This window comes from Trichomycterus rosablanca, chromosome 1 (assembly GCF_030014385.1).
Source record: "Trichomycterus rosablanca isolate fTriRos1 chromosome 1, fTriRos1.hap1, whole genome shotgun sequence".
Taxonomy (NCBI): Eukaryota; Metazoa; Chordata; class Actinopteri; order Siluriformes; family Trichomycteridae; genus Trichomycterus; species Trichomycterus rosablanca.
The window spans coordinates 21,436,369-21,460,196 of NC_085988.1; the positions used below are offsets into that span (position 1 = coordinate 21,436,369).

A 23,828-nucleotide genomic window follows, 5' to 3' on the forward strand; every position below is an offset into this window, starting at 1 on the left:
CCCTGTCGCCGGTTTACCACTGTTCCTTTCTTGGACCACTTTTGATAGATACTGACCACTGCAGACCGGGAACACCCCACAAGAGCTGCAGTTTTGGAGATGCTCTGACCCAGTCGTCCAGCCATCACAATTTGGCCATTGTCAAACTCTCTCAATATAAACCACTATTAAGTTTAACAAAGTTTAGAACTGCAAGTTCTACATAATCATTCTTGCAGGAATTTAATTGTTTTGCTGCTTACACCCAGTGATTCCAGGAAAGATGATTTATTATTAATTATTTATTTATTTATTTATTTTATCAATTTATAATCATATTAATGATAACAATAATAATAATATTACTTTTGGTGGCTCATGGGTAACTATGTGGAGTAGATTGGCATCCTGAGGTAGTAAGTGAATTCAATAAACAATGAACAAATGTGTACTTAATCATTTAATAAATGACTAAACTTCCCATCTCGTTTGTTTGTTTGTTCTGTTTAGTAATAATATAAAAAAGAAAAAGCTGATTATTTTATATGTGGGTAATTGTATTTCGTTCTATCATGTAATGAATGACAATAAATCTGAGTCTGATGACTGTGTTTGATATTAAACTTGTGAACTGATGAATCTTGTGTAATGAGTAACTACCGTTTCTGTCATGAATGTAACCAAAGTGTAAAACATGACGTTAAAATCCCATTAAATAAATGAATTCATGAATCCTTTCATTGTCATTGCACATTGAACTTGTACACTTGCACAATGAAATTCCACCCCCTATACAAATACAAATCAACACTTAAACAAAACAGAAGCTGAACAGAAGCGATTGCACATGTCCCATTACACGTGTCCCATTGACATTTTTTAAATGTAAATTATAAGTTGCACATTGCACATTGACTTTGTGGCTCATGGGTAACTAGTGGAGTAGATTGGCATCCTGAAGTAGTAAGTGAATTCAATAAACAAATGTGTACTTAATACACATTTAATAAATGACTAAACGTCCCATCTTGTTTGTTTGTTCTGTCTATCTATCTGTCTGTCTGTCTGTCTGTCTGTCTGTCTATCTACCCCCATCCATTTCCCAGCACTGTTAAGCTTCCCTGTTCACAAAGGAAAACATGACAGACTCAGTTTTAAATGTCTATCATCTTGTGATGTAACCACTACAACCTGAAATCTACCCAAAGCACCTGTAAATTCTGCAAATAAAGAGTAATTGTGCATGTGTACAAGTTTATGTTCTGTAGGGTGGTGTTGAATTTCATTTTCAATTCTACAAAACTTGGAATTTGATCAAATATGTGCAGATTTTTGCTATTAGACATTTAAACTCTTCAGCATGAAGCCGTAGCCTAGTGGTTAAGGTACCGGACTAGTAATCCAAAGGTTGCTGGTTCAAACCTCACCACTGCTAGGTTGCTGCTGTTGGGCCCTTGAGCAAGGCCCTTAACCCTCAGTTGCTCTGTATACTGTAATTGTAATGTAAGTCGCTTTGGATAAAGGCGTCTGCTGAAAATGTAAAATGTAAGCATGAGGGATGTCATTTCATGTAAGTGTGAAAACACAGCTTGTGTGTGGGTGTTATGGCGCTTCACAGCCTACAGGTCGCACTGCGGATTGTAAACAGAGAGCTCATTCTGTAGACGCTCCATTTTGAATGTTTTCATGCCAAAGTTAGCGCCTATTCGTTGCTGCCATGCTGAAGTGAGGTAACGAGTAGTTTTATTTTCGTAACATTTTTGTACAGTTTTTTTTTTGCTCTTTGGACAAAATTTGGACTATTCGGACTCATTTAATCCCGATGTTTTGTTGAAGCGACTTGACGGAGAAGTGCTCGCCTAGTGCTAACAGTTAGCAACAGGAAAAAAAACAAAACCATGTCAGATGAAGCAGCAAATCAAAACGACAACCTAAACACTTAATGGTATGTATTTCTTTTATTTCTGTTTGCTTTGCTTATAAAGACATACATTTATTTGTTTATCTTATCCCGGTTTAATGTTTGTGGTGAATTGGTCATTTTAGCTTAGTTTAGCTAGCAGACGTGCATTGCGTTGCTGATGACACCGTGACATTGCTTGGTATGGCTCCATGGTATGGTGACCTTCTAATTTAGCGATATAAAAATGAGCATTTAACAAAATAATACTTTTTAACATGCACCCGCGACATGTATCTGCGTGCAGTGTCTACAACTGTAAATACAGGCCTTTCTATGAGTTTAGCCACAGGTTAATTCCCAGTCCGCCTACCAAAATACTACGTATGTCTTTAAAGTACCGCACACTAGTTCAATATGCTGTTACACACTACTATATACTGTTTATAAATAGTACCGCACACTAGTTCAATATGCTGCTACACACTACTATATACTGTTTATAAATAGTACCGCACACTAGTTCAATATGCTGTTACACACTACTATATACTGTTTATAAATAGTACCGCACACTAGTTCAATATGCTGTTACACACTACTATATACTGTTTATAAATAGTACCGCACACTAGTTCAATATGCTGCTACACACTACTATATACTGTTTATAAATAGTACCGCACACTAGTTCAATATGCTGCTACACACTACTATATACTGTTTATAAATAGTACCGCACACTAGTTCAATATGCTGTTACACACTACTATATACTGTTTATAAATAGTACCGCACACTAGTTCAATATGCTGCTACACACTACTATATACTGTTTATAAATAGTACCACACACTAGTTCAATATGCTGTTACACACTACTATATACTGTTTATAAATAGTACCGCACACTAGTTCAATATGCTGCTACACACTACTATATACTGTTTATAAATAGTACCGCACACTAGTTCAATATGCTGTTACACACTACTATATACTGTTTATAAATAGTACCGCACACTAGTTCAATATGCTGTTACACACTACTATATACTGTTTATAAATAGTACCGCACACTAGTTCAATATGCTGTTACACACTACTATATACTGTTTATAAATAGTACCGCACACTAGTTCAATATGCTGTTACACACTACTATATACTGTTTATAAATAGTACCGCACACTAGTTCAATATGCTGTTACACACTACTATATACTGTTTATAAATAGTACCGCACACTAGTTCAATATGCTGTTACACACTACTATATACTGTTTATAAATAGTACCGCACACTAGTTCAATATGCTGCTACACACTACTATATACTGTTTATAAATAGTACCGCACACTAGTTCAATATGCTGTTACACACTACTATATACTGTTTATAAATAGTACCGCACACTAGTTCAATATGCTGTTACACACTACTATATACTGTTTATAAATAGTACCGCACACTAGTTCAATATGCTGTTACACACTACTATATACTGTTTATAAATAGTACCGCACACTAGTTCAATATGCTGTTACACACTACTATATACTGTTTATAAATAGTACCACACACTAGTTCAATATGCTGTTACACACTACTATATACTGTTTATAAATAGTACCGCACACTAGTTCAATATGCTGTTACACACTACTATATACTGTTTATAAATAGTACCGCACACTAGTTCAATATGCTGCTACACACTACTATATACTGTTTATAAATAGTACCGCACACTAGTTCAATATGCTGCTACACACTACTATATACTGTTTATAAATAGTACCGCACACTAGTTCAATATGCTGTTACACACTACTATATACTGTTTATAAATAGTACCGCACACTAGTTCAATATGCTGCTACACACTACTATATACTGTTTATAAATAGTACCGCACACTAGTTCAATATGCTGCTACACACTACTATATACTGTTTATAAATAGTACCGCACACTAGTTCAATATGCTGTTACACACTACTATATACTGTTTATAAATAGTACCGCACACTAGTTCAATATGCTGTTACACACTACTATATACTGTTTATAAATAGTACCGCACACTAGTTCAATATGCTGTTACACACTACTATATACTGTTTATAAATAGTACCGCACACTAGTTCAATATGCTGTTACACACTACTATATACTGTTTATAAATAGTACCGCACACTAGTTCAATATGCTGCTACACACTACTATATACTGTTTATAAATAGTACCGCACACTAGTTCAATATGCTGTTACACACTACTATATACTGTTTATAAATAGTACCGCACACTAGTTCAATATGCTGCTACACACTACTATATACTGTTTATAAATAGTACCGCACACTAGTTCAATATGCTGCTACACACTACTATATACTGTTTATAAATAGTACCGCACACTAGTTCAATATGCTGTTACACACTACTATATACTGTTTATAAATAGTACCACACACTAGTTCAATATACTGTTACACACTACTATATACTGTTTATAAATAGTACCGCACACTAGTTCAATATACTGCTACACACTACTATATACTGTTTATAAATAGTACCGCACACTAGTTCAATATGCTGCTACACACTACTATATACTGTTTATAAATAGTACCGCACACTAGTTCAATATGCTGCTACACACTACTATATACTGTTTATAAATAGTACCGCACACTAGTTCAATATGCTGTTACACACTACTATATACTGTTTATAAATAGTACCACACACTAGTTCAATATGCTGTTACACACTACTATATACTGTTTATAAATAGTACCGCACACTAGTTCAATATGCTGTTACACACTACTATATACTGTTTATAAATAGTACCGCACACTAGTTCAATATGCTGTTACACACTACTATATACTGTTTATAAATAGTACCGCACACTAGTTCAATATGCTGTTACACACTACTATATACTGTTTATAAATAGTACCGCACACTAGTTCAATATGCTGCTACACACTACTATATACTGTTTATAAATAGTACCGCACACTAGTTCAATATGCTGTTACACACTACTATATACTGTTTATAAATAGTACCACACACTAGTTCAATATGCTGCTACACACTACTATATACTGTTTATAAATAGTACCACACACTAGTTCAATATGCTGTTACACACTACTATATACTGTTTATAAATAGTACCGCACACTAGTTCAATATGCTGTTACACACTACTATATACTGTTTATAAATAGTACCACACACTAGTTCAATATGCTGTTACACACTACTATATACTGTTTATAAATAGTACCGCACACTAGTTCAATATGCTGTTACACACTACTATATACTGTTTATAAATAGTACCGCACACTAGTTCAATATGCTGTTACACACTACTATATACTGTTTATAAATAGTACCGCACACTAGTTCAATATGCTGTTACACACTACTATATACTGTTTATAAATAGTACCGCACACTAGTTCAATATGCTGTTACACACTACTATATACTGTTACACACTACTATATACTGTTTATAAATAGTACCGCACACTAGTTCAATATGCTGTTACACACTACTATATACTGTTTATAAATAGTACCGCACACTAGTTCAATATGCTGCTACACACTACTATATACTGTTTATAAATAGTACCGCACACTAGTTCAATATGCTGCTACACACTACTATATACTGTTTATAAATAGTACCGCACACTAGTTCAATATGCTGCTACACACTACTATATACTGTTTATAAATAGTACCACACACTAGTTCATTATGCTGCTACACACTACTATATACTGTTTATAAATAGTACCGCACACTAGTTCAATATGCTGTTACACACTACTATATACTGTTTATAAATAGTACCGCACACTAGTTCAATATGCTGTTACACACTACTATATACTGTTTATAAATAGTACCGCACACTAGTTCAATATGCTGTTACACACTACTATATACTGTTTATAAATAGTACCGCACACTAGTTCAATATGCTGTTACACACTACTATATACTGTTTATAAATAGTACCGCACACTAGTTCAATATGCTGCTACACACTACTATATACTGTTTATAAATAGTACCGCACACTAGTTCAATATGCTGTTACACACTACTATATACTGTTTATAAATAGTACCGCACACTAGTTCAATATGCTGTTACACACTACTATATACTGTTTATAAATAGTACCGCACACTAGTTCAATATGCTGTTACACACTACTATATACTGTTTATAAATAGTACCGCACACTAGTTCAATATGCTGTTACACACTACTATATACTGTTTATAAATAGTACCGCACACTAGTTCAATATGCTGCTACACACTACTATATACTGTTTATAAATAGTACCGCACACTAGTTCAATATGCTGTTACACACTACTATATACTGTTTATAAATAGTACCACACACTAGTTCAATATGCTGCTACACACTACTATATACTGTTTATAAATAGTACCACACACTAGTTCAATATGCTGTTACACACTACTATATACTGTTTATAAATAGTACCGCACACTAGTTCAATATGCTGTTACACACTACTATATACTGTTTATAAATAGTACCACACACTAGTTCAATATGCTGTTACACACTACTATATACTGTTTATAAATAGTACCACACACTAGTTCAATATGCTGTTACACACTACTATATACTGTTTATAAATAGTACCGCACACTAGTTCAATATGCTGTTACACACTACTATATACTGTTTATAAATAGTACCGCACACTAGTTCAATATGCTGTTACACACTACTATATACTGTTTATAAATAGTACCGCACACTAGTTCAATATGCTGTTACACACTACTATATACTGTTTATAAATAGTACCGCACACTAGTTCAATATGCTGCTACACACTACTATATACTGTTTATAAATAGTACCGCACACTAGTTCAATATGCTGTTACACACTACTATATACTGTTTATAAATAGTACCGCACACTAGTTCAATATGCTGTTACACACTACTATATACTGTTTATAAATAGTACCGCACACTAGTTCAATATGCTGTTACACACTACTATATACTGTTTATAAATAGTACCGCACACTAGTTCAATATGCTGTTACACACTACTATATACTGTTACACACTACTATATACTGTTTATAAATAGTACCGCACACTAGTTCAATATGCTGTTACACACTACTATATACTGTTTATAAATAGTACCGCACACTAGTTCAATATGCTGCTACACACTACTATATACTGTTTATAAATAGTACCGCACACTAGTTCAATATGCTGCTACACACTACTATATACTGTTTATAAATAGTACCGCACACTAGTTCAATATGCTGCTACACACTACTATATACTGTTTATAAATAGTACCACACACTAGTTCATTATGCTGCTACACACTACTATATACTGTTTATAAATAGTACCGCACACTAGTTCAATATGCTGTTACACACTACTATATACTGTTTATAAATAGTACCGCACACTAGTTCAATATGCTGTTACACACTACTATATACTGTTTATAAATAGTACCGCACACTAGTTCAATATGCTGTTACACACTACTATATACTGTTTATAAATAGTACCGCACACTAGTTCAATATGCTGCTACACACTACTATATACTGTTTATAAATAGTACCACACACTAGTTCAATATGCTGTTACACACTACTATATACTGTTTATAAATAGTACCGCACACTAGTTCAATATGCTGTTACACACTACTATATACTGTTTATAAATAGTACCACACACTAGTTCAATATGCTGTTACACACTACTATATACTGTTTATAAATAGTACCGCACACTAGTTCAATATGCTGTTACACACTACTATATACTGTTTATAAATAGTACCACACACTAGTTCAATATGCTGTTACACACTACTATATACTGTTTATAAATAGTACCGCACACTAGTTCAATATGCTGTTACACACTACTATATACTGTTTATAAATAGTACCGCACACTAGTTCAATATGCTGTTACACACTACTATATACTGTTTATAAATAGTACCGCACACTAGTTCAATATGCTGTTACACACTACTATATACTGTTTATAAATAGTACCGCACACTAGTTCAATATGCTGCTACACACTACTATATACTGTTTATAAATAGTACCGCACACTAGTTCAATATGCTGTTACACACTACTATATACTGTTTATAAATAGTACCACACACTAGTTCAATATGCTGCTACACACTACTATATACTGTTTATAAATAGTACCACACACTAGTTCAATATGCTGTTACACACTACTATATACTGTTTATAAATAGTACCGCACACTAGTTCAATATGCTGTTACACACTACTATATACTGTTTATAAATAGTACCACACACTAGTTCAATATGCTGTTACACACTACTATATACTGTTTATAAATAGTACCGCACACTAGTTCAATATGCTGTTACACACTACTATATACTGTTTATAAATAGTACCGCACACTAGTTCAATATGCTGTTACACACTACTATATACTGTTTATAAATAGTACCGCACACTAGTTCAATATGCTGTTACACACTACTATATACTGTTTATAAATAGTACCGCACACTAGTTCAATATGCTGTTACACACTACTATATACTGTTTATAAATAGTACCGCACACTAGTTCAATATGCTGTTACACACTACTATATACTGTTTATAAATAGTACCGCACACTAGTTCAATATGCTGTTACACACTACTATATACTGTTTATAAATAGTACCGCACACTAGTTCAATATGCTGTTACACACTACTATATACTGTTTATAAATAGTACCGCACACTAGTTCAATATGCTGTTACACACTACTATATACTGTTTATAAATAGTACCGCACACTAGTTCAATATGCTGTTACACACTACTATATACTGTTTATAAATAGTACCGCACACTAGTTCAATATGCTGTTACACACTACTATATACTGTTTATAAATAGTACCGCACACTAGTTCAATATGCTGTTACACACTACTATATACTGTTTATAAATAGTACCGCACACTAGTTCAATATGCTGTTACACACTACTATATACTGTTTATAAATAGTACCGCACACTAGTTCAATATGCTGTTACACACTACTATATACTGTTTATAAATAGTACCGCACACTAGTTCAATATGCTGTTACACACTACTATATACTGTTTATAAATAGTACCGCACACTAGTTCAATATGCTGTTACACACTACTATATACTGTTTATAAATAGTACCGCACACTAGTTCAATATGCTGTTACACACTACTATATACTGTTTATAAATAGTACCGCACACTAGTTCAATATGCTGTTACACACTGCTATATACTGTTTATAAATAGTACCGCACACTAGTTCAATATGCTGTTACACACTACTATATACTGTTTATAAATAGTACCGCACACTAGTTCAATATGCTGTTACACACTACTATATACTGTTTATAAATAGTACCGCACACTAGTTCAATATGCTGTTACACACTACTATATACTGTTTATAAATAGTACCACACACTAGTTCAATATGCTGTTACACACTACTATATACTGTTTATAAATAGTACCACACACTAGTTCAATATGCTGTTACACACTACTATATACTGTTTATAAATAGTACCACACACTAGTTCAATATGCTGTTACACACTACTATATACTGTTTATAAATAGTACCGCACACTAGTTCAATATGCTGTTACACACTACTATATACTGTTTATAAATAGTACCACACACTAGTTCAATATGCTGTTACACACTACTATATACTGTTTATAAATAGTACCGCACACTAGTTCAATATGCTGTTACACACTACTATATACTGTTTATAAATAGTACCGCACACTAGTTCAATATGCTGCTACACACTACTATATACTGTTTATAAATAGTACCACACACTAGTTCAATATGCTGTTACACACTACTATATACTGTTTATAAATAGTACCACACACTAGTTCAATATGCTGTTACACACTACTATATACTGTTTATAAATAGTACCACACACTAGTTCAATATGCTGCTACACACTACTATATACTGTTTATAAATAGTACCGCACACTAGTTCAATATGCTGTTACACACTACTATATACTGTTTATAAATAGTACCACACACTAGTTCAATATGCTGCTACACACTACTATATACTGTTTATAAATAGTACCGCACACTAGTTCAATATGCTGTTACACACTACTATATACTGTTTATAAATAGTACCACACACTAGTTCAATATGCTGTTACACACTACTATATACTGTTTATAAATAGTACCGCACACTAGTTCATTATGCTGCTACACACTACTATATACTGTTTATAAATAGTACCGCACACTAGTTCAATATGCTGTTACACACTACTATATACTGTTTATAAATAGTACCGCACACTAGTTCATTATGCTGCTACACACTACTATGTATTGTTATAAATAGTATTGTACCTGAGTAGGTAGCATTGTGTGGTAGTGCTCATTACTACGTACTGTTAAAAATAGTATAGTACACTAGATAGTATTGTGTGGTGCTGCACATTATTATGTATAGTTTATTGTCCAGTAATGCATATTGTCTTCCTGCACAGTAGTAGACAATACTGTGAAATACAGTATAAAAATAATACTGCACAGGGATACACAGTATTAAAATAATACTGCTCTGTAGAACACGTTATAAAATACAGCACAGCAACACAGTGTTTGAATAATACTGCACAGTAATACACAGTATCCGAGTAGTACTGTACAGTGATGCACAATAATGCACAGTATAAAAATTAAGCCTAGTGTCTGCATGGCAGTGCAGAGATCCAAACCCACAACCTCCTAGTTGGTAACTTACAGCTCTACCCACAGGGATATCACTGTAATACAATAATAATAACAGTAATAATAATAATAATAAGTTGATTTTGATCCCTGGCTACTGTGTGTGTAGTATTTTTTTAGTACACCCTGTCGTCTGTTTCAGTCTTCATGCTAAAAAATGCTCCATCCATTTTGTTGCTGGCTGTCCTCTTCCTTTTTTACCTTTCACTCCTCCAAGCATACTTGCCTTTTCTAGTGAATTGATTCTTCTCAAATCATTTCCAAAATGAGAGAGCTTCAGTTTGGTTATCTGAGCTGTGGGTGAATTATTAGGTTTGATTTGGTCGAGGAGCCATCTGTTTGTCTTCTTTGCTGTCCAAGTCTTAGCCAGTACCAAAATGTGAAGGCATTGATACTCTTCATGTCACAGTTTTTACTGTCCAGCTTTCACATTCATAAAGAACCACCGATAAGAAAATAGCCCAGACAGTTCCAATCTTTTTTGGAGAGACATTGTATTTCCTTTCGTATTGCCTGACTGCTAGATCCTGTTAATTTTTGATCCAAGTAAGCAAAAGCTGCCCATCACTAGTATCTTCCTCATCAATGGTAAAGTTAGTGGTCTTTCTTGTTGTCATGACCTGAACAGCCTTCTGGTTTTTTTTTTTATATATATATAATTTTTCTGCTATGAGTGTTGTTACTCACTTATTGAATGTTATTGATGTTTCTTTCAACAATTTTTAATCCTAGATCATTTTCCACCAGTCCTGGAATGGTGACAGAATACATCCTTGTCTAACTTCTTTGCCAGTGTTTGTCCATTTTCTGTCACGAATGTGGCTTGCTGAACAGTGTAGAAATTCCACATTAGAAGGATGAGATGCTCTGGTATTTCCATTGTTCCATAATTTTGTGTTGTCAACAGAGTCAAAAGCTTTGCTGTAGCTGACTTCCTTCTTAAATTCCTTGGCTTTTTCTATAATCCACCGTACATCTGCAATAATATATCTTGTGTTTCTGCTTTTTCTGAATCCTGCTTGCACATCTGCCAGTTTTCTTTCAGAGTAAGGCTCTAGTCTGGTTGAATAATCTTCAGCTTAATTTTACTGACGTGCTATAAGAGACTTCTTTCTTTGTTGTTGGGATATAAACTGACCTCTTCTAATCTGCCGGCCATTTAGTGGGTTTTCAAATTTGTTGTTTAACTGAATCTTTAAAATCTTGAAATATTCCATTCCATTCACTGTTTGGTTCCCTTAAAAATGTTTACCCTTTTCTTTTTTTGTTTTTACATTTGGTCTCTGTTCGTCTCTGATTCTTCAGTGGTTTACTAGGTAGCACCCTTTAGCAAATAAACAACCCACATGACAAGAGACATATCACGATTCCACATACAGTGAACCTAATGGAGTCTTGAATGCTTTAGGCTGTTACTGGGTTGAAATGACTCATTACCCATAATCAAAATGATTCACACAAATGATTCCTCATCATAGGCTCATAACTGGGTCAGCGCTAGTATTTTAATTTCGTAATCATTCCGTTTTGTAATGGGATTAGTTCTGTGTGATGAAATAGAGAAACCTGATTAACTTGTTCAAGTAGGGCATGATAAACCCTGTTCGAGAATTTTCATATATATGTTCGTGAATATATATCATAATCTCTAACTTTAATTTGCTTTTGAAAATCTCACAAATTTTAGTTTTACTAGGTTTCTTTGTTTATTAGGATTTTAACGTCATGTTTTACACTTTGGTTACATTCATGACAGGAAACTCATTACACAAGGTTCAGCAGTTAACACAGGTTATTTCAAACACAGTCATGGACAATCTTGTATCTCCAATTCACCTCACTTGCATGTCTTTGGGCTGTGGGAGGAAACCGGAGCACCCGGAGTAAACCCACGCAGACATGGGGAGAACATGCAAACTCCACACGAAAAGGACCTGAACCACCCCACTTGAGGATCGAACCCAGGACCTTCTTTATTTATGCATTTTCTCCCTGTTTTTCTCCCGATGTAGCACACCCAATTTTTGTCCTCCGCTGCTGAGAGATACCAGATTGCATCCGAGGAGAGCACGTCGCTGTACACGCCTCTTCCGACACGTGTACAGCCCTCCTCTTCTCGCCCCTGCATTCTGCACAGGCGTCTCTTCCGCCAATCCTTACACAGCGTATGAAGACCCACCCACCCACACATAGTCCGGCCCCCACCCTGCAGATACGGTGGCTAATTAGTATCTGCTGCAGGCACTGCCAATTATGCCCGCTAGATGGCGCCCAGCCGACCGTTGGCAACACCGAACCCAGGACCTTCTTGCTGTGAGGCGACAGTGCTACCCACTTAGCCACCGTGCTGCCCGAGTTTTACTATGAAATCAATAATAATGTTTTTTTTTTTTTGTATTTTAGCTATGTCACATTAATACTGTTCGTTGTTTGTGTGTGTGTAGTATGATAGCAGTTTTATCTATTTAATATAAACGTAATATTAACACTAAGTAAAATGCTTGAATAAAAACAGTAGGTGGTGATTTATTTGAAAACAGCATAAAGATGAAATTCACACCAGGTATGCTGTTAAATGTTTTTAAAAAATCTACATGCTACAAAATGCTGTGAAGTGGGTACATTAGGGGCATTAACTTAAGGCTCCGTTGTTCCGTTGTGCAAAAACATGTTGAAGTTCACTCCTTTGCATTCTCTGTGCACAATTGTAAACAGTTTAGGAAATTCACTAAAGTCAATAACATCATTAAGCGATTAAAGCCAGAGAAATGTTTGTGTAAAGGGCTCGGTAGAAAATTCATGATATAGGGGTGTGTTAGTGACATACACTATATTGCCAAAAGTATTCACTCACCCATCCAAATCATTGAATTCAGGTGTTCCAATCACTCCCATGGCCACAGGTGTATAAAACCAAGCACCTAGGCATGCAGACTGCTTCTACAAACATTAGTGAAAGAATGAGTCGCTCTCAGGAGCTTAGTGAATTCCAGCGTGGTACCGTGATAGGATGCCACCTGTGCAACAAGTCAAGTCGTGAAATTTCCTCGCTACTAAATATTCCACAGTCAACTGTCAGTGGTATTATAACTAGGGATGCATCAATACCATTTTTTCCCAACCGAGTACAAGTACATGTATTTTTGTACTTGCCGATACCGATACCAATACCTATTTAGAATGATGGAGTTAATGAGTTAATGGAGTTAATGAGTTGGAAGTTAATAAATATTTTTGCAGTGTCGGTGTTTTGTTGTTATGTTTAGTAGAGAAATACTGTAAAACGTGTGTGTGTGTGCCGGTGTATTCTGATATAAACTATATTATCCCCCTGTCCCACCTGTTTACACTCCTCTCCTGCGTTTCCCCTCACACCGTATCCTGCGTTCTCATTGGCTGTTCGACATGTCACTCATTCCCAGTCGCACATCTCAGACCAGATATTTGACATGCTAGAAAACTCGATCCGGTCGACGAGCGCTCGGTGAGCCGGTCGGATCGAGTTGTTGGATAGTTCACACTTAGCGATCGAGAGCCGAGTTTTGATCGGCGAGCGAACGGCAAGTTGCTCCCAAGCTGGCAAATCTAGCGCCGACCAGTCGCCGAGCGAAAATCAGGGCAAAAGACGTGTAGTGTGAACCAGGCATAACGCAGCAACGTGCACTAGGCACACTGTATCGGATGTTTAGTATCGGAGCGCGGTATCGGGCAAATACCCGATACCAGTATCGGTACTCATGCATCTCTAATTATAACATAGTGGAAGTGATTGGGAATGACAGCAACTCAGTCACGAAGCGGTAGGCCACGTAAAATGACAGAGCGGGGTCAGCGGATGCTGAGGCGCATAGTGCGCAGAGATTGCCAACTTTCTGTAGAGTCAATCGCTACAGACCTCCAAACTTCATGTGGCCTTCAGATTAGCTCAAGAACAGTGTGTAGAGCTTCATGGATTGGGTTTCCATGGTCAAGCAGCTGCATCCAAGCCTTGCATCACCAAGCGCAATGCAAAGTTTCGGATGCAGTGGTGTAAAGCATGCCGCCATTGGACTCTATAGGAGTGGAGATGTGTTCTCTGGAGTGACGAATCACGCTTCTCCGTCTGGCAATCCGATGGACGAGTCTGGGTTTGGCGGTTGCAGGAGAACGGTACTTGTCTGACTGCATTGTGCCAAGTGTAAAGTCTGGTGGAGGGGGGATTATGGTGTGGGGGTGTTTTTCAGGAGTTGGGCTTGGCCCCTTAGTTCCAGTGAAAGGAACTCTTAATGCTTCAGCATACCAAGACATTTTGGACAATTTCATGCTCCCAACTTTGTGGGAACAGTTTGGGGATGGCCCCTTCGTGTTCCAACATGACTGCGCACCAGTGCACAAAGCAAGGTCCATAAAGACGTGGATGAGCGAGTTTGGTGTGGAAGAATTTGACCAGCCTGCACAGAGTCCTGACCTCAACCCGATAGAACACCTTTGGGATGAATTAGAGCGGAGACTGTGAGCCGGGCCTTCTCGTCCAACATCACAAATGCGCTTCTGGAAGAATGGTCAAAAATTCCCATAAACACACTCCTAAACCTCGTGATAAGCCTTCCCAGAAGAGTTGAAGCTGTTATAGCTGCAAAGGGTGAGACGACATCATATTAAACCCTATGGATTAAGAATGGGAGTCACTCAAGTTCATATGCGTGTGAAGGCAGACGAGCAAATACTTTTGGCAATATAGTGTATGTGCTTACATCTAAATCATGTTTTTTTGGGTTGTCCCTGCTTGTTTCAGCAGGATAATATCTTTTGCACATTCTGCATGTGTTATCACAGCTATACTGGCCTGGCTGCAGTCCGGACCTTTTTGAGTATAGGCTCAAAACGGATTTCTGGGTTTTTTTCTGGTTTTTTTTTTCATTTTATGTGAATGTTTTGATTCATTTTATTGTTTTTCTGCTGTTACTGTCCCAGCTTTCTTTAAATTGGGGTTGTAAGGTTTTTGGTGATAACTGCTTAAATAGGATTTTGATTTCACACGCTTCTCCTCGCAGCTTTACTTACACCTCCCCGATGCTACACTCTAGTGCATATGTGTGTACAAAGCTGTATTCCAGAAATCACTGTACACCTTTCAGATCACACATTTGTGTCTTTGGGGCCCCCCCCTTCACCTGACATTAAATGTGTTATTTTCATTACTTATTCATTCATTACTAAATCCAGCTGTTCCTTGAGGTTTTCAATTCTAGTAGTGCATGTTTTTGTTTTCATTTTTTCCATGTGCAGAGTTTTTGACTTTTGTTATTGATGTCTACACTGATCAGTCATAACATTAAAACCACCTCCTTGTTTCTACACTCACTGTCCATTTTATCAGCTCCACTTACCATATAGAAGCACTTTGTAGTTCTACAATTACTGACTGTAGTCCATCTATTTATCTGAATGCTTTGTTAGCCCCCTTTCATGCTGTTCTTCAATGGTCAGGACTCTCCCAGGACCAATACAGAGTAGGTATTATTTAGGTGGTGGATCATTCTCAGCACTGCAGTGACACTGACATGGTGGTGGTGTGTTAGTGTGTGTTGTGCTGGTATGAGTGGATCAGACACAGCAGCGCTGATGGAGTTTTTAAACACCTCGCTGTACCTGCTGGACTGAGAATAGTCCACCAACCAAACATAAATCCATACAACAGCGCCCCGTGGGCAGCGTCCTGTGACCACTGATGAAGGTCTAGAAGATGACCAACTCAAACAGCAGCAATAGATGAGCGATCGTCTCTGACTTTACATCTACAAGGTGAACCAACTAGGTAGAAGTGTCTAATAGAGTGGACAGTGAGTGGACACGGTATTTTTAAACTCCAGCAGCATTGCTGCGTCTGATCCACTTATACCAGCACAACACACACTAACACACCACCACCAAGAGAATGATCCATGATCTAAATAATACCTGCTCTGTGGTGGTCCTGTGGGGGGCCATTGAAGAACAGCATGAAGGGAGGGTAACAAAGCATGCAGAGAAATAGATGGACTACAGTCAGTAATTGTAGAACTACAAAGTGCTTCTATATGGTAAGTGGAGCTGATAACATGGACAGTGAGTGTAGAAACGAGGTGGTTTTAATGTTATGGTTGATCGGTGTATATTGTTATACACTGTACTATTTATTGTCTATTTTTTATACTGAGGGCCTTGCTGTCCCTTTGCTGCTGTAACACTGTGAATTTCCCCACTGTGGGACTAATAAAGGATTATCTTATCTTATTTTAATGCAACTTGTTCACCATGGGTAAACAGTTGCTTTAAAAAAAACTTCTGGATAAAGATTTTAGAAGCTTTAACTATCATTTAAGAATCATCCAGAATAGGGCTGCACGATATTGGAAAACACTGACATTGCGATTTTTTTTTTTCCCTGCGATATATATTGCGATATTAAAAAAATGCAGGAATTTTCACCACATTATTAATAATATTAATAATGCATGTATCTTACTCTAAATAAGGGGCTCATCTGTGAAAAAGCGTGGTGCCTACAAGGGATACAAAAAATTATGACAAGCTACATCTTTGTACTCGGTTGAAACTGAGCATTAAATTAAGAAAGCTTCAATATCTCTTCTCTCACAGAAAAATAAACATGGCTGACGGAGCGGACAAAGTTATTTTCAAACATAAATAAACAATTATTGATTTTTAACGAGTGTTTTTATTAGCAAGTTTGGGCTTGTCAGCAAATGTAACCGTTTTCTGTACACGAATCGAGATGTTATATTGACATGTTAGCGCTGTGACTAGGGTTGCCAACCGTCCCGCAAAATACGGAATCGTTCCGTATTTGAAAACTAAATGTCGCGTTCCGTATTGAACTGATACGGGACGCGCTTTGTTCCGTATTTTTATCAATGGGAGAGAAATGCTGCAGATTAGACAGTTCAATACTAGAGCTGGGCGGTTCCTGAATCAACCGGGTTAATGATCCGAATCTTTGAACTGAATCAGGAATCACGAGTCCGAAATCTCAATGAACCCGGATCCTATGAGTCCTCTGACTGGCTGCTGCTCAGTACACAAGGCGTGTGAGCCGTCATTGAAAATGAGAACGGTGTGAATTTTCGTTTTGTGTCAAGCAGCAGGAAAGTTGTAGCATGACGTATTTGATATAATTTGCATTAAGAAACATCGCACGTCCTGCGATGTGACTATCACGCATGCACACATCGTGATGACGATGCTGAAACGAAATATCGTGCAGCCCTAATCCAGAACATTATTAAATAGTAGAAAGATTAATGCTTCTCCGATACTTGGCCTAGATTTGGCCACCCAGCCACACTTAATAACTGAGCCAGGAGATGTTGATCAAGAAAGCTACAAAAAGGCCAGTGGCAATTTCAGGGACTTTCCTTAAAACCTCTAGTGAAATACTCTAGTCTACGCTGAATATTTTTCAGTGTAATTTTACTGGTGTATAGTCATAAATTACCACAGAAAACCCAAAATAGTATGTGGTTAAGACAGAGTTTGACAGATGCTACAGCAACACCGTTATATGGGCCAGTGATAGCTCAGTGGTTAAGGTACTGGACTAGTAAACAGAAGGTTTTCGGTTCAAGCCCCGCCACCACCAAGTTGCCACTGTTGGGTCCCTTAACCCTCAATTGCTCATCGTGTTCAGCTCATTGTGTAAGTCGCTTTGGATAAAAGCGTCTGCTAAATGCTGAAAATGTAAATGTAAATGTTATATTGTCATCGTTGATTATATAATTAAAATAGCGTCTGTGAGAAAACCTAGAAAACCCATTGCAGTAGAAAATGAATCATACATACTTAACACGACTGTTGTGACTGGGTTTTGTGATATGCCTTGCAATAAATAAAAAGCAGTTCAAAAATGATTTTTCTTAATTTTTGTCAATACACACAGAAAAAATTGCATAATTATGTTAAACCATGTTTTTTTTTTTTTTTTTTATAATGGGTCATTTGACCACATACATGATTTGTCTCCGTTTTTATACCTGCTGCCCTTCCTGACACAACCCTTCTATTTTTCCAGGCATGGGACCGGCACTTAGGGTGCACTGATATGTGTTCCTCCAATGGCTAGGTTCATTTAACGTCATGAGCTTTTTGTATTTGTGAGTCCAGGCAGGGGTTTATTCATTGATTCCTGCAAGCTGTCCGAACAAAGCCTTACACTTAAGATGAGGTTTTGGTCAGTGTTTCCTGAAATTCTTTTGATATTTTAGCTGTTATGGTCAAAGGAATAAAATATGAAAGTAGTCACACATTATCTGCTAGTGAAAAACTAACATAACAGTGTTCTATTAACACTATATGCTGATCAGCCATAACACTAAAACCACCTCCTTGTTTCTACACTCACTATCAGCTCCACTTACCATATAGAAACACTTAGTTTACAATTAGTTCTACAATTTAAAAAAGTCTGTCTGTTTCTCTACATACATTTTTAGCCTGCTTTCACCCTGTTCTTCAATGATCAGGACCACCACAGGACCACCACAGAGCAGGTATTATTTAGGTGGTGGATCATTCTCAACACTACAGTGACAGTGTTGGACAAACACCATGTCCACTCACTGTCCACTCTATTAGACACTCCTACCTAGTTGTTCCACCTTGTAGATGTAAAGTCAGAGACGATCGCTCATCTGTTGCTGCTGTTTGAGTTGGTCATCTTCTAGACCTTCATCAGTGGTCACAGGACACTGCCTATGGGAGCTGTTGGCTGGATGTTTTTGGTTGGTGGACTATTGTCAGTCCAGCAGTGACAGTGAGGTGTTTAAAAACTTCATCAGCGCTGCTAATCCACTCATACCAGCACAACACACACTAACACACCACCACCATGTCAGTGTCACTGCAGTGCTGAGAATGATCCACCACCCAAATAATACCTGCTCTGTGGTGGTCCTGACCATTGAAAAACAGTACAAAAGGGGGCTAACAAAGCATGCAGATAAATAGATGGACTACAGTCAGTAATTGTAGAACTACAAAGTGCTTCTATACGGTAAGTGGAGCTGATAAAATGGACAGTGTGTGTAGAAACAAGGAGGTGGTTTTAATGTTATGGCTGATCAGTGTATATATAGTTAACAGTCTCTATATGTAGGCTCCGTCTGCTGATGCCTTTAATTTTTATGCATTTACATGGATGTACTACTGTGCTCTTACGTTTTTATTCTACATTCAGACCATCAGCGATGCAACGTGACAAAGTGACCAGGTGTCATTCATTTTCAGTTAGAGCTGGTGATTTCCATTAGCGACATGAAGTGGGCGTAGTTGGCGACACGAAAAAGTTGAGCATAGTGTAACTTTCTCGGTATGCACATTATCTTTGCTGTCGTGAAACAGTACACTCTGTTTTTGGTTCCTAATAGTTTCTACTGGAGATAAAAGAGAAACACATTGTCGCAGTGTCAAACTTCCACAAATAAACTGCAGCGATTGCAAAGAACAAGCAGGTTTCTTGTCATATTGCCAGCACAGTGATGGACTATGCAGGGATGAAGCTTATAGATGAGCAATTTTCTTCCAGGATTTTGATTTTTAGCAGGAACACGTAGGGCTGTCGCGGTGAAAGAATTTCCCCTTGCGATATTCAACCTGTCTCAATATCGCGGTACGCGGTAATATCGCCATTTTTTTTTGTTTTTGAAAATTACTTAATTAATCTGCATTTTAGAGCTATATAAACAAGCTTTATTGTTAGGCTATGATTCGGTATATTATTGCTTTATAATGACAAAGATGAGACGGCTTTAAGACCAATGAAATGCGTGTTTAATGTTAAATACAGAACAGAGCAGGGATGCGCGTCTTTTCTCTATTAAAAAAAGGTTTAAATTTAGCTCCTAGGCTAGATATACAGTGTGAAACGAAAAAAAAAAGTGTTTAGGCTAAATATTGTAAATACACATCTAATCAAAATATGGTAAAAAAGAAATATAATAAAGTCTGTAAGAGTTTAAACCTGCGTTATTATGCGCGCTAGAAGAACCAACACGTTCATCTGATGTGGTTTAGAGAGAATCTGAGTGGGGTAGCGATGTTCCCCTCGGTACTAAAACTCTCTCTGATGGGGCTCGTTACACTAATACACGTGTACTGTACCTGCATGCGACTTTACAATGCGACAAACTATCTATTTAGTAGGTATAATTAACATAACAATATATACTACATTTCAAGTTATTATTCGTTTCAATACATTTTTATTCAACGAAAAAATACATTTAAATCATTCCAGCAAGACCAGAAAGAGAATATTTGCAGGCTGCAATGCCATATTAACCGTCATTAAGTGTTTTAGTTCACCAAGGCTGTTTGAATATAGTCTAAATTACAAGTATTTATTGAGTGTGAACTCAATTTGATCATTAATAAACTTGCCTATAATTCCTGTTGCGATTGTTTACATTTTAAAACACAAAGCCTGACACTCAGCAGCAACGCATGAGAACAGGTTGCGGGAAAATGACGCTCCTAGCTCATTTTCATTATGAATTCATTTAACATTTATTACGCCCGAATGTAAGCGTAAAACAAGATGGACCCTGCAACAATATAAACAAAAAAAAATTGAAGAAAAAAAGAAAAAACGTGAACACCGCGGTGTTGCGGTTGCTTGGCATGCCCTGCGGTTGGCTGGTCTATACCGCGATATTTCTAAATTGCGGTTAGCGCGACAGCCCTAGGAACACGTCTGATTTGTGGTAAAAACTGGGTGGGTGGGAATCTGATCTGTGATCAAATTGATTTTTTTTTTTACATGCTCTGTAGATAAAAGCCAATAAAGTACACTATACTGTCAAGGCATTTGCTTTTTTTTTTTCTTGCTTGGCATTAGTTAACCATGCAGTCAAAAATTAACAAGCGATAAAGACACTTCTGGTGTAAAAACGGGGCGATGAGCGATCAGCAATTTGGGCAACGAGGCAAAAGATTGCTGCCCATCTGAACATAGGGTTACACTTTTGTAGGTTGAAGAAAAAGCTGCCCTATTAGACTTTAGAAAAAAGATATAGTGTGTTGCTTTATGTAAGCAAAAAGCAAATGGTATGTGACCGGCATAATCAAAATAAAATGTGAAGTTCTTTCTTCTTCTGTTTCTTCTCAGCGTTCAGGGATGGAGCCGAGAGGTGTGAAGAACAGCACAAAACAAGATGAGCGTTTAATTTTTCTGAATTACGGAGACAGCCCAACTGAGGAAGTTTTACAGAACCGATCACAAAGCACCATGTCCATAGCACCCACCTCTCTGGTCCCAGTAAGCCCCTTGATGCAGCCCGTGTCTGGAGATGTTCCCAATGGACTAATCAACACACCCCCTCCAGATGAACTCACCATTACTTTACCGTCCTCTGTGGATCTCTACACTGAGGATCAGGAATTAAAAATGATGGGAAAGGACTTGAAAGCTCTGCAGTCTTTTCAACAGCAGTCTGCTTTGGGCGTCTACAGTTTGGGGGACAGTTTCACACGCCTCGAGGCCAGCATTGCAGATCTAAACAGTTCAGTTCCATCGGTGGACTCTTTAATTGGGGAAATGGATCCTAGTCTGTTCCCTCTGAAAAGTGAGGACTTTTCACCAATCGGTAAAGGAGATGTTGATCTAGATCAGTCTCCGTTCGAAAAAGATGACACCATTAACCCGAAACTTTTCAGCGAGAACACCTTGGACCTCTTGCATGACTTTGACCTGCCAGGGTCACCTGCTGATTTCTATGTCAATAACGAGTTCCCATCATTGGATGACGACTCTCTACTGGGGGTCATTGAATCAGACAAGGACTCCAAGCTTATGGAGTCAATAAACAGCAGCAATGGCACCTCCACCAACATCAACGGCGGCACCGGCTTAAGTTCTCCTGGCATTACCACAAGTATTCAGAATATAGTGGTTAAGATAGAGAAGGAGTCTCTGCTGCAGCTTTGTACTCCAGGCGTGATCAAGCAAGAGAATGCCAGCGGGAGGAGCTTCTGTCAGCTGACTTCTGATCTGGGAAGCCCGATCAGAAATACGCCCATCGCCATCTGTGGCGTTAGCACCTCCAGCGGCCAGAGCTACCACTTCGGAGGCCCAGTGTCAAGCACCAGCCAGCAGAAAGAACAGAAGCCCATCTTTAGTGTGTACACACAACCGGGTACTGGGGAAGAGTGGGGCAGGGGAATCGGAATCACAACTGGAATACAGCGGAGGACCAGCGATAACTTCACCTCTACCCAGAGCTTCACAACTAGCTACAGGTAAGGGAGATAATCCATCTCTTTGGAATTTGGGTGATTATAGATTTACTTAGAATTGCTTACTGGAACAACTAGTTAACCATTCAAAAATACCGTACATTTGTCATTGTATTTCATATTATTCCTGCTTGTTTACTGGATATAGAATTATATTATTCTGAAATAGCGCAGCCATCTAATGTGCTAGCACACCACTGTGGAGTGTGCAAACTTGCAAGTTTAAATCTTAGCAAGTCCACACAAACACAATTGGCTGGGAGGGAAGGTCAGACAGGGTTCCCCTTCTCGTTGCTGCTGCGATATCTGATCTCCGGGACTAGTATGGGCATAACACATAACAATACAGCTTTTTGTGGGAACCAACACTGGCAGGTGATATGAAGTGGGCACAGATCGGACACTTGTCGGAGGGAGCGTGTGGTGATCATTAGAATTGGAATTGGTCAGATTGAGAGATAAAAAAAAAAAACTAACACACCACCACCATGTCAGTGCCACTGCAGTGCTGAGAATGATCCACCACCTAAATAATACCTGCTCTGTGGTGGTCCTGGCCATTGAAGAACGGCATGAAAGGGGGCTAACAAAGCATGCAGAGAAACAGATGGACTACAGTCAGTAATTGTAGAAGTACAAATTGCTTCTATATTTCATTTTCATTTCATTTTTATTTTCAGCATTTAGCAGACGCTTTTATCCAAAGTGACTTACAGTACTGTGATAGTAC

General features: G+C 37.6%; 1 protein-coding gene across 1 annotated transcript in view; it reads left to right on the forward strand.

Annotated features, from left to right (window-relative positions):
- The first annotated feature begins 1,787 nt into the window (after positions 1-1,787).
- nr3c1 (nuclear receptor subfamily 3, group C, member 1 (glucocorticoid receptor)) overlaps positions 1,788-23,828 on the forward strand; it is an 84,363-nt gene continuing 62,322 nt past the window's right edge. The window contains exons 1-2 of the mRNA XM_062990130.1: positions 1,788-1,924; positions 21,972-23,101. Coding sequence (XP_062846200.1) covers positions 1,922-1,924; positions 21,972-23,101 — 1,133 coding nt within the window. The 5' untranslated portion in view covers positions 1,788-1,921. The remainder of the gene's footprint in view (positions 1,925-21,971; positions 23,102-23,828) is intronic.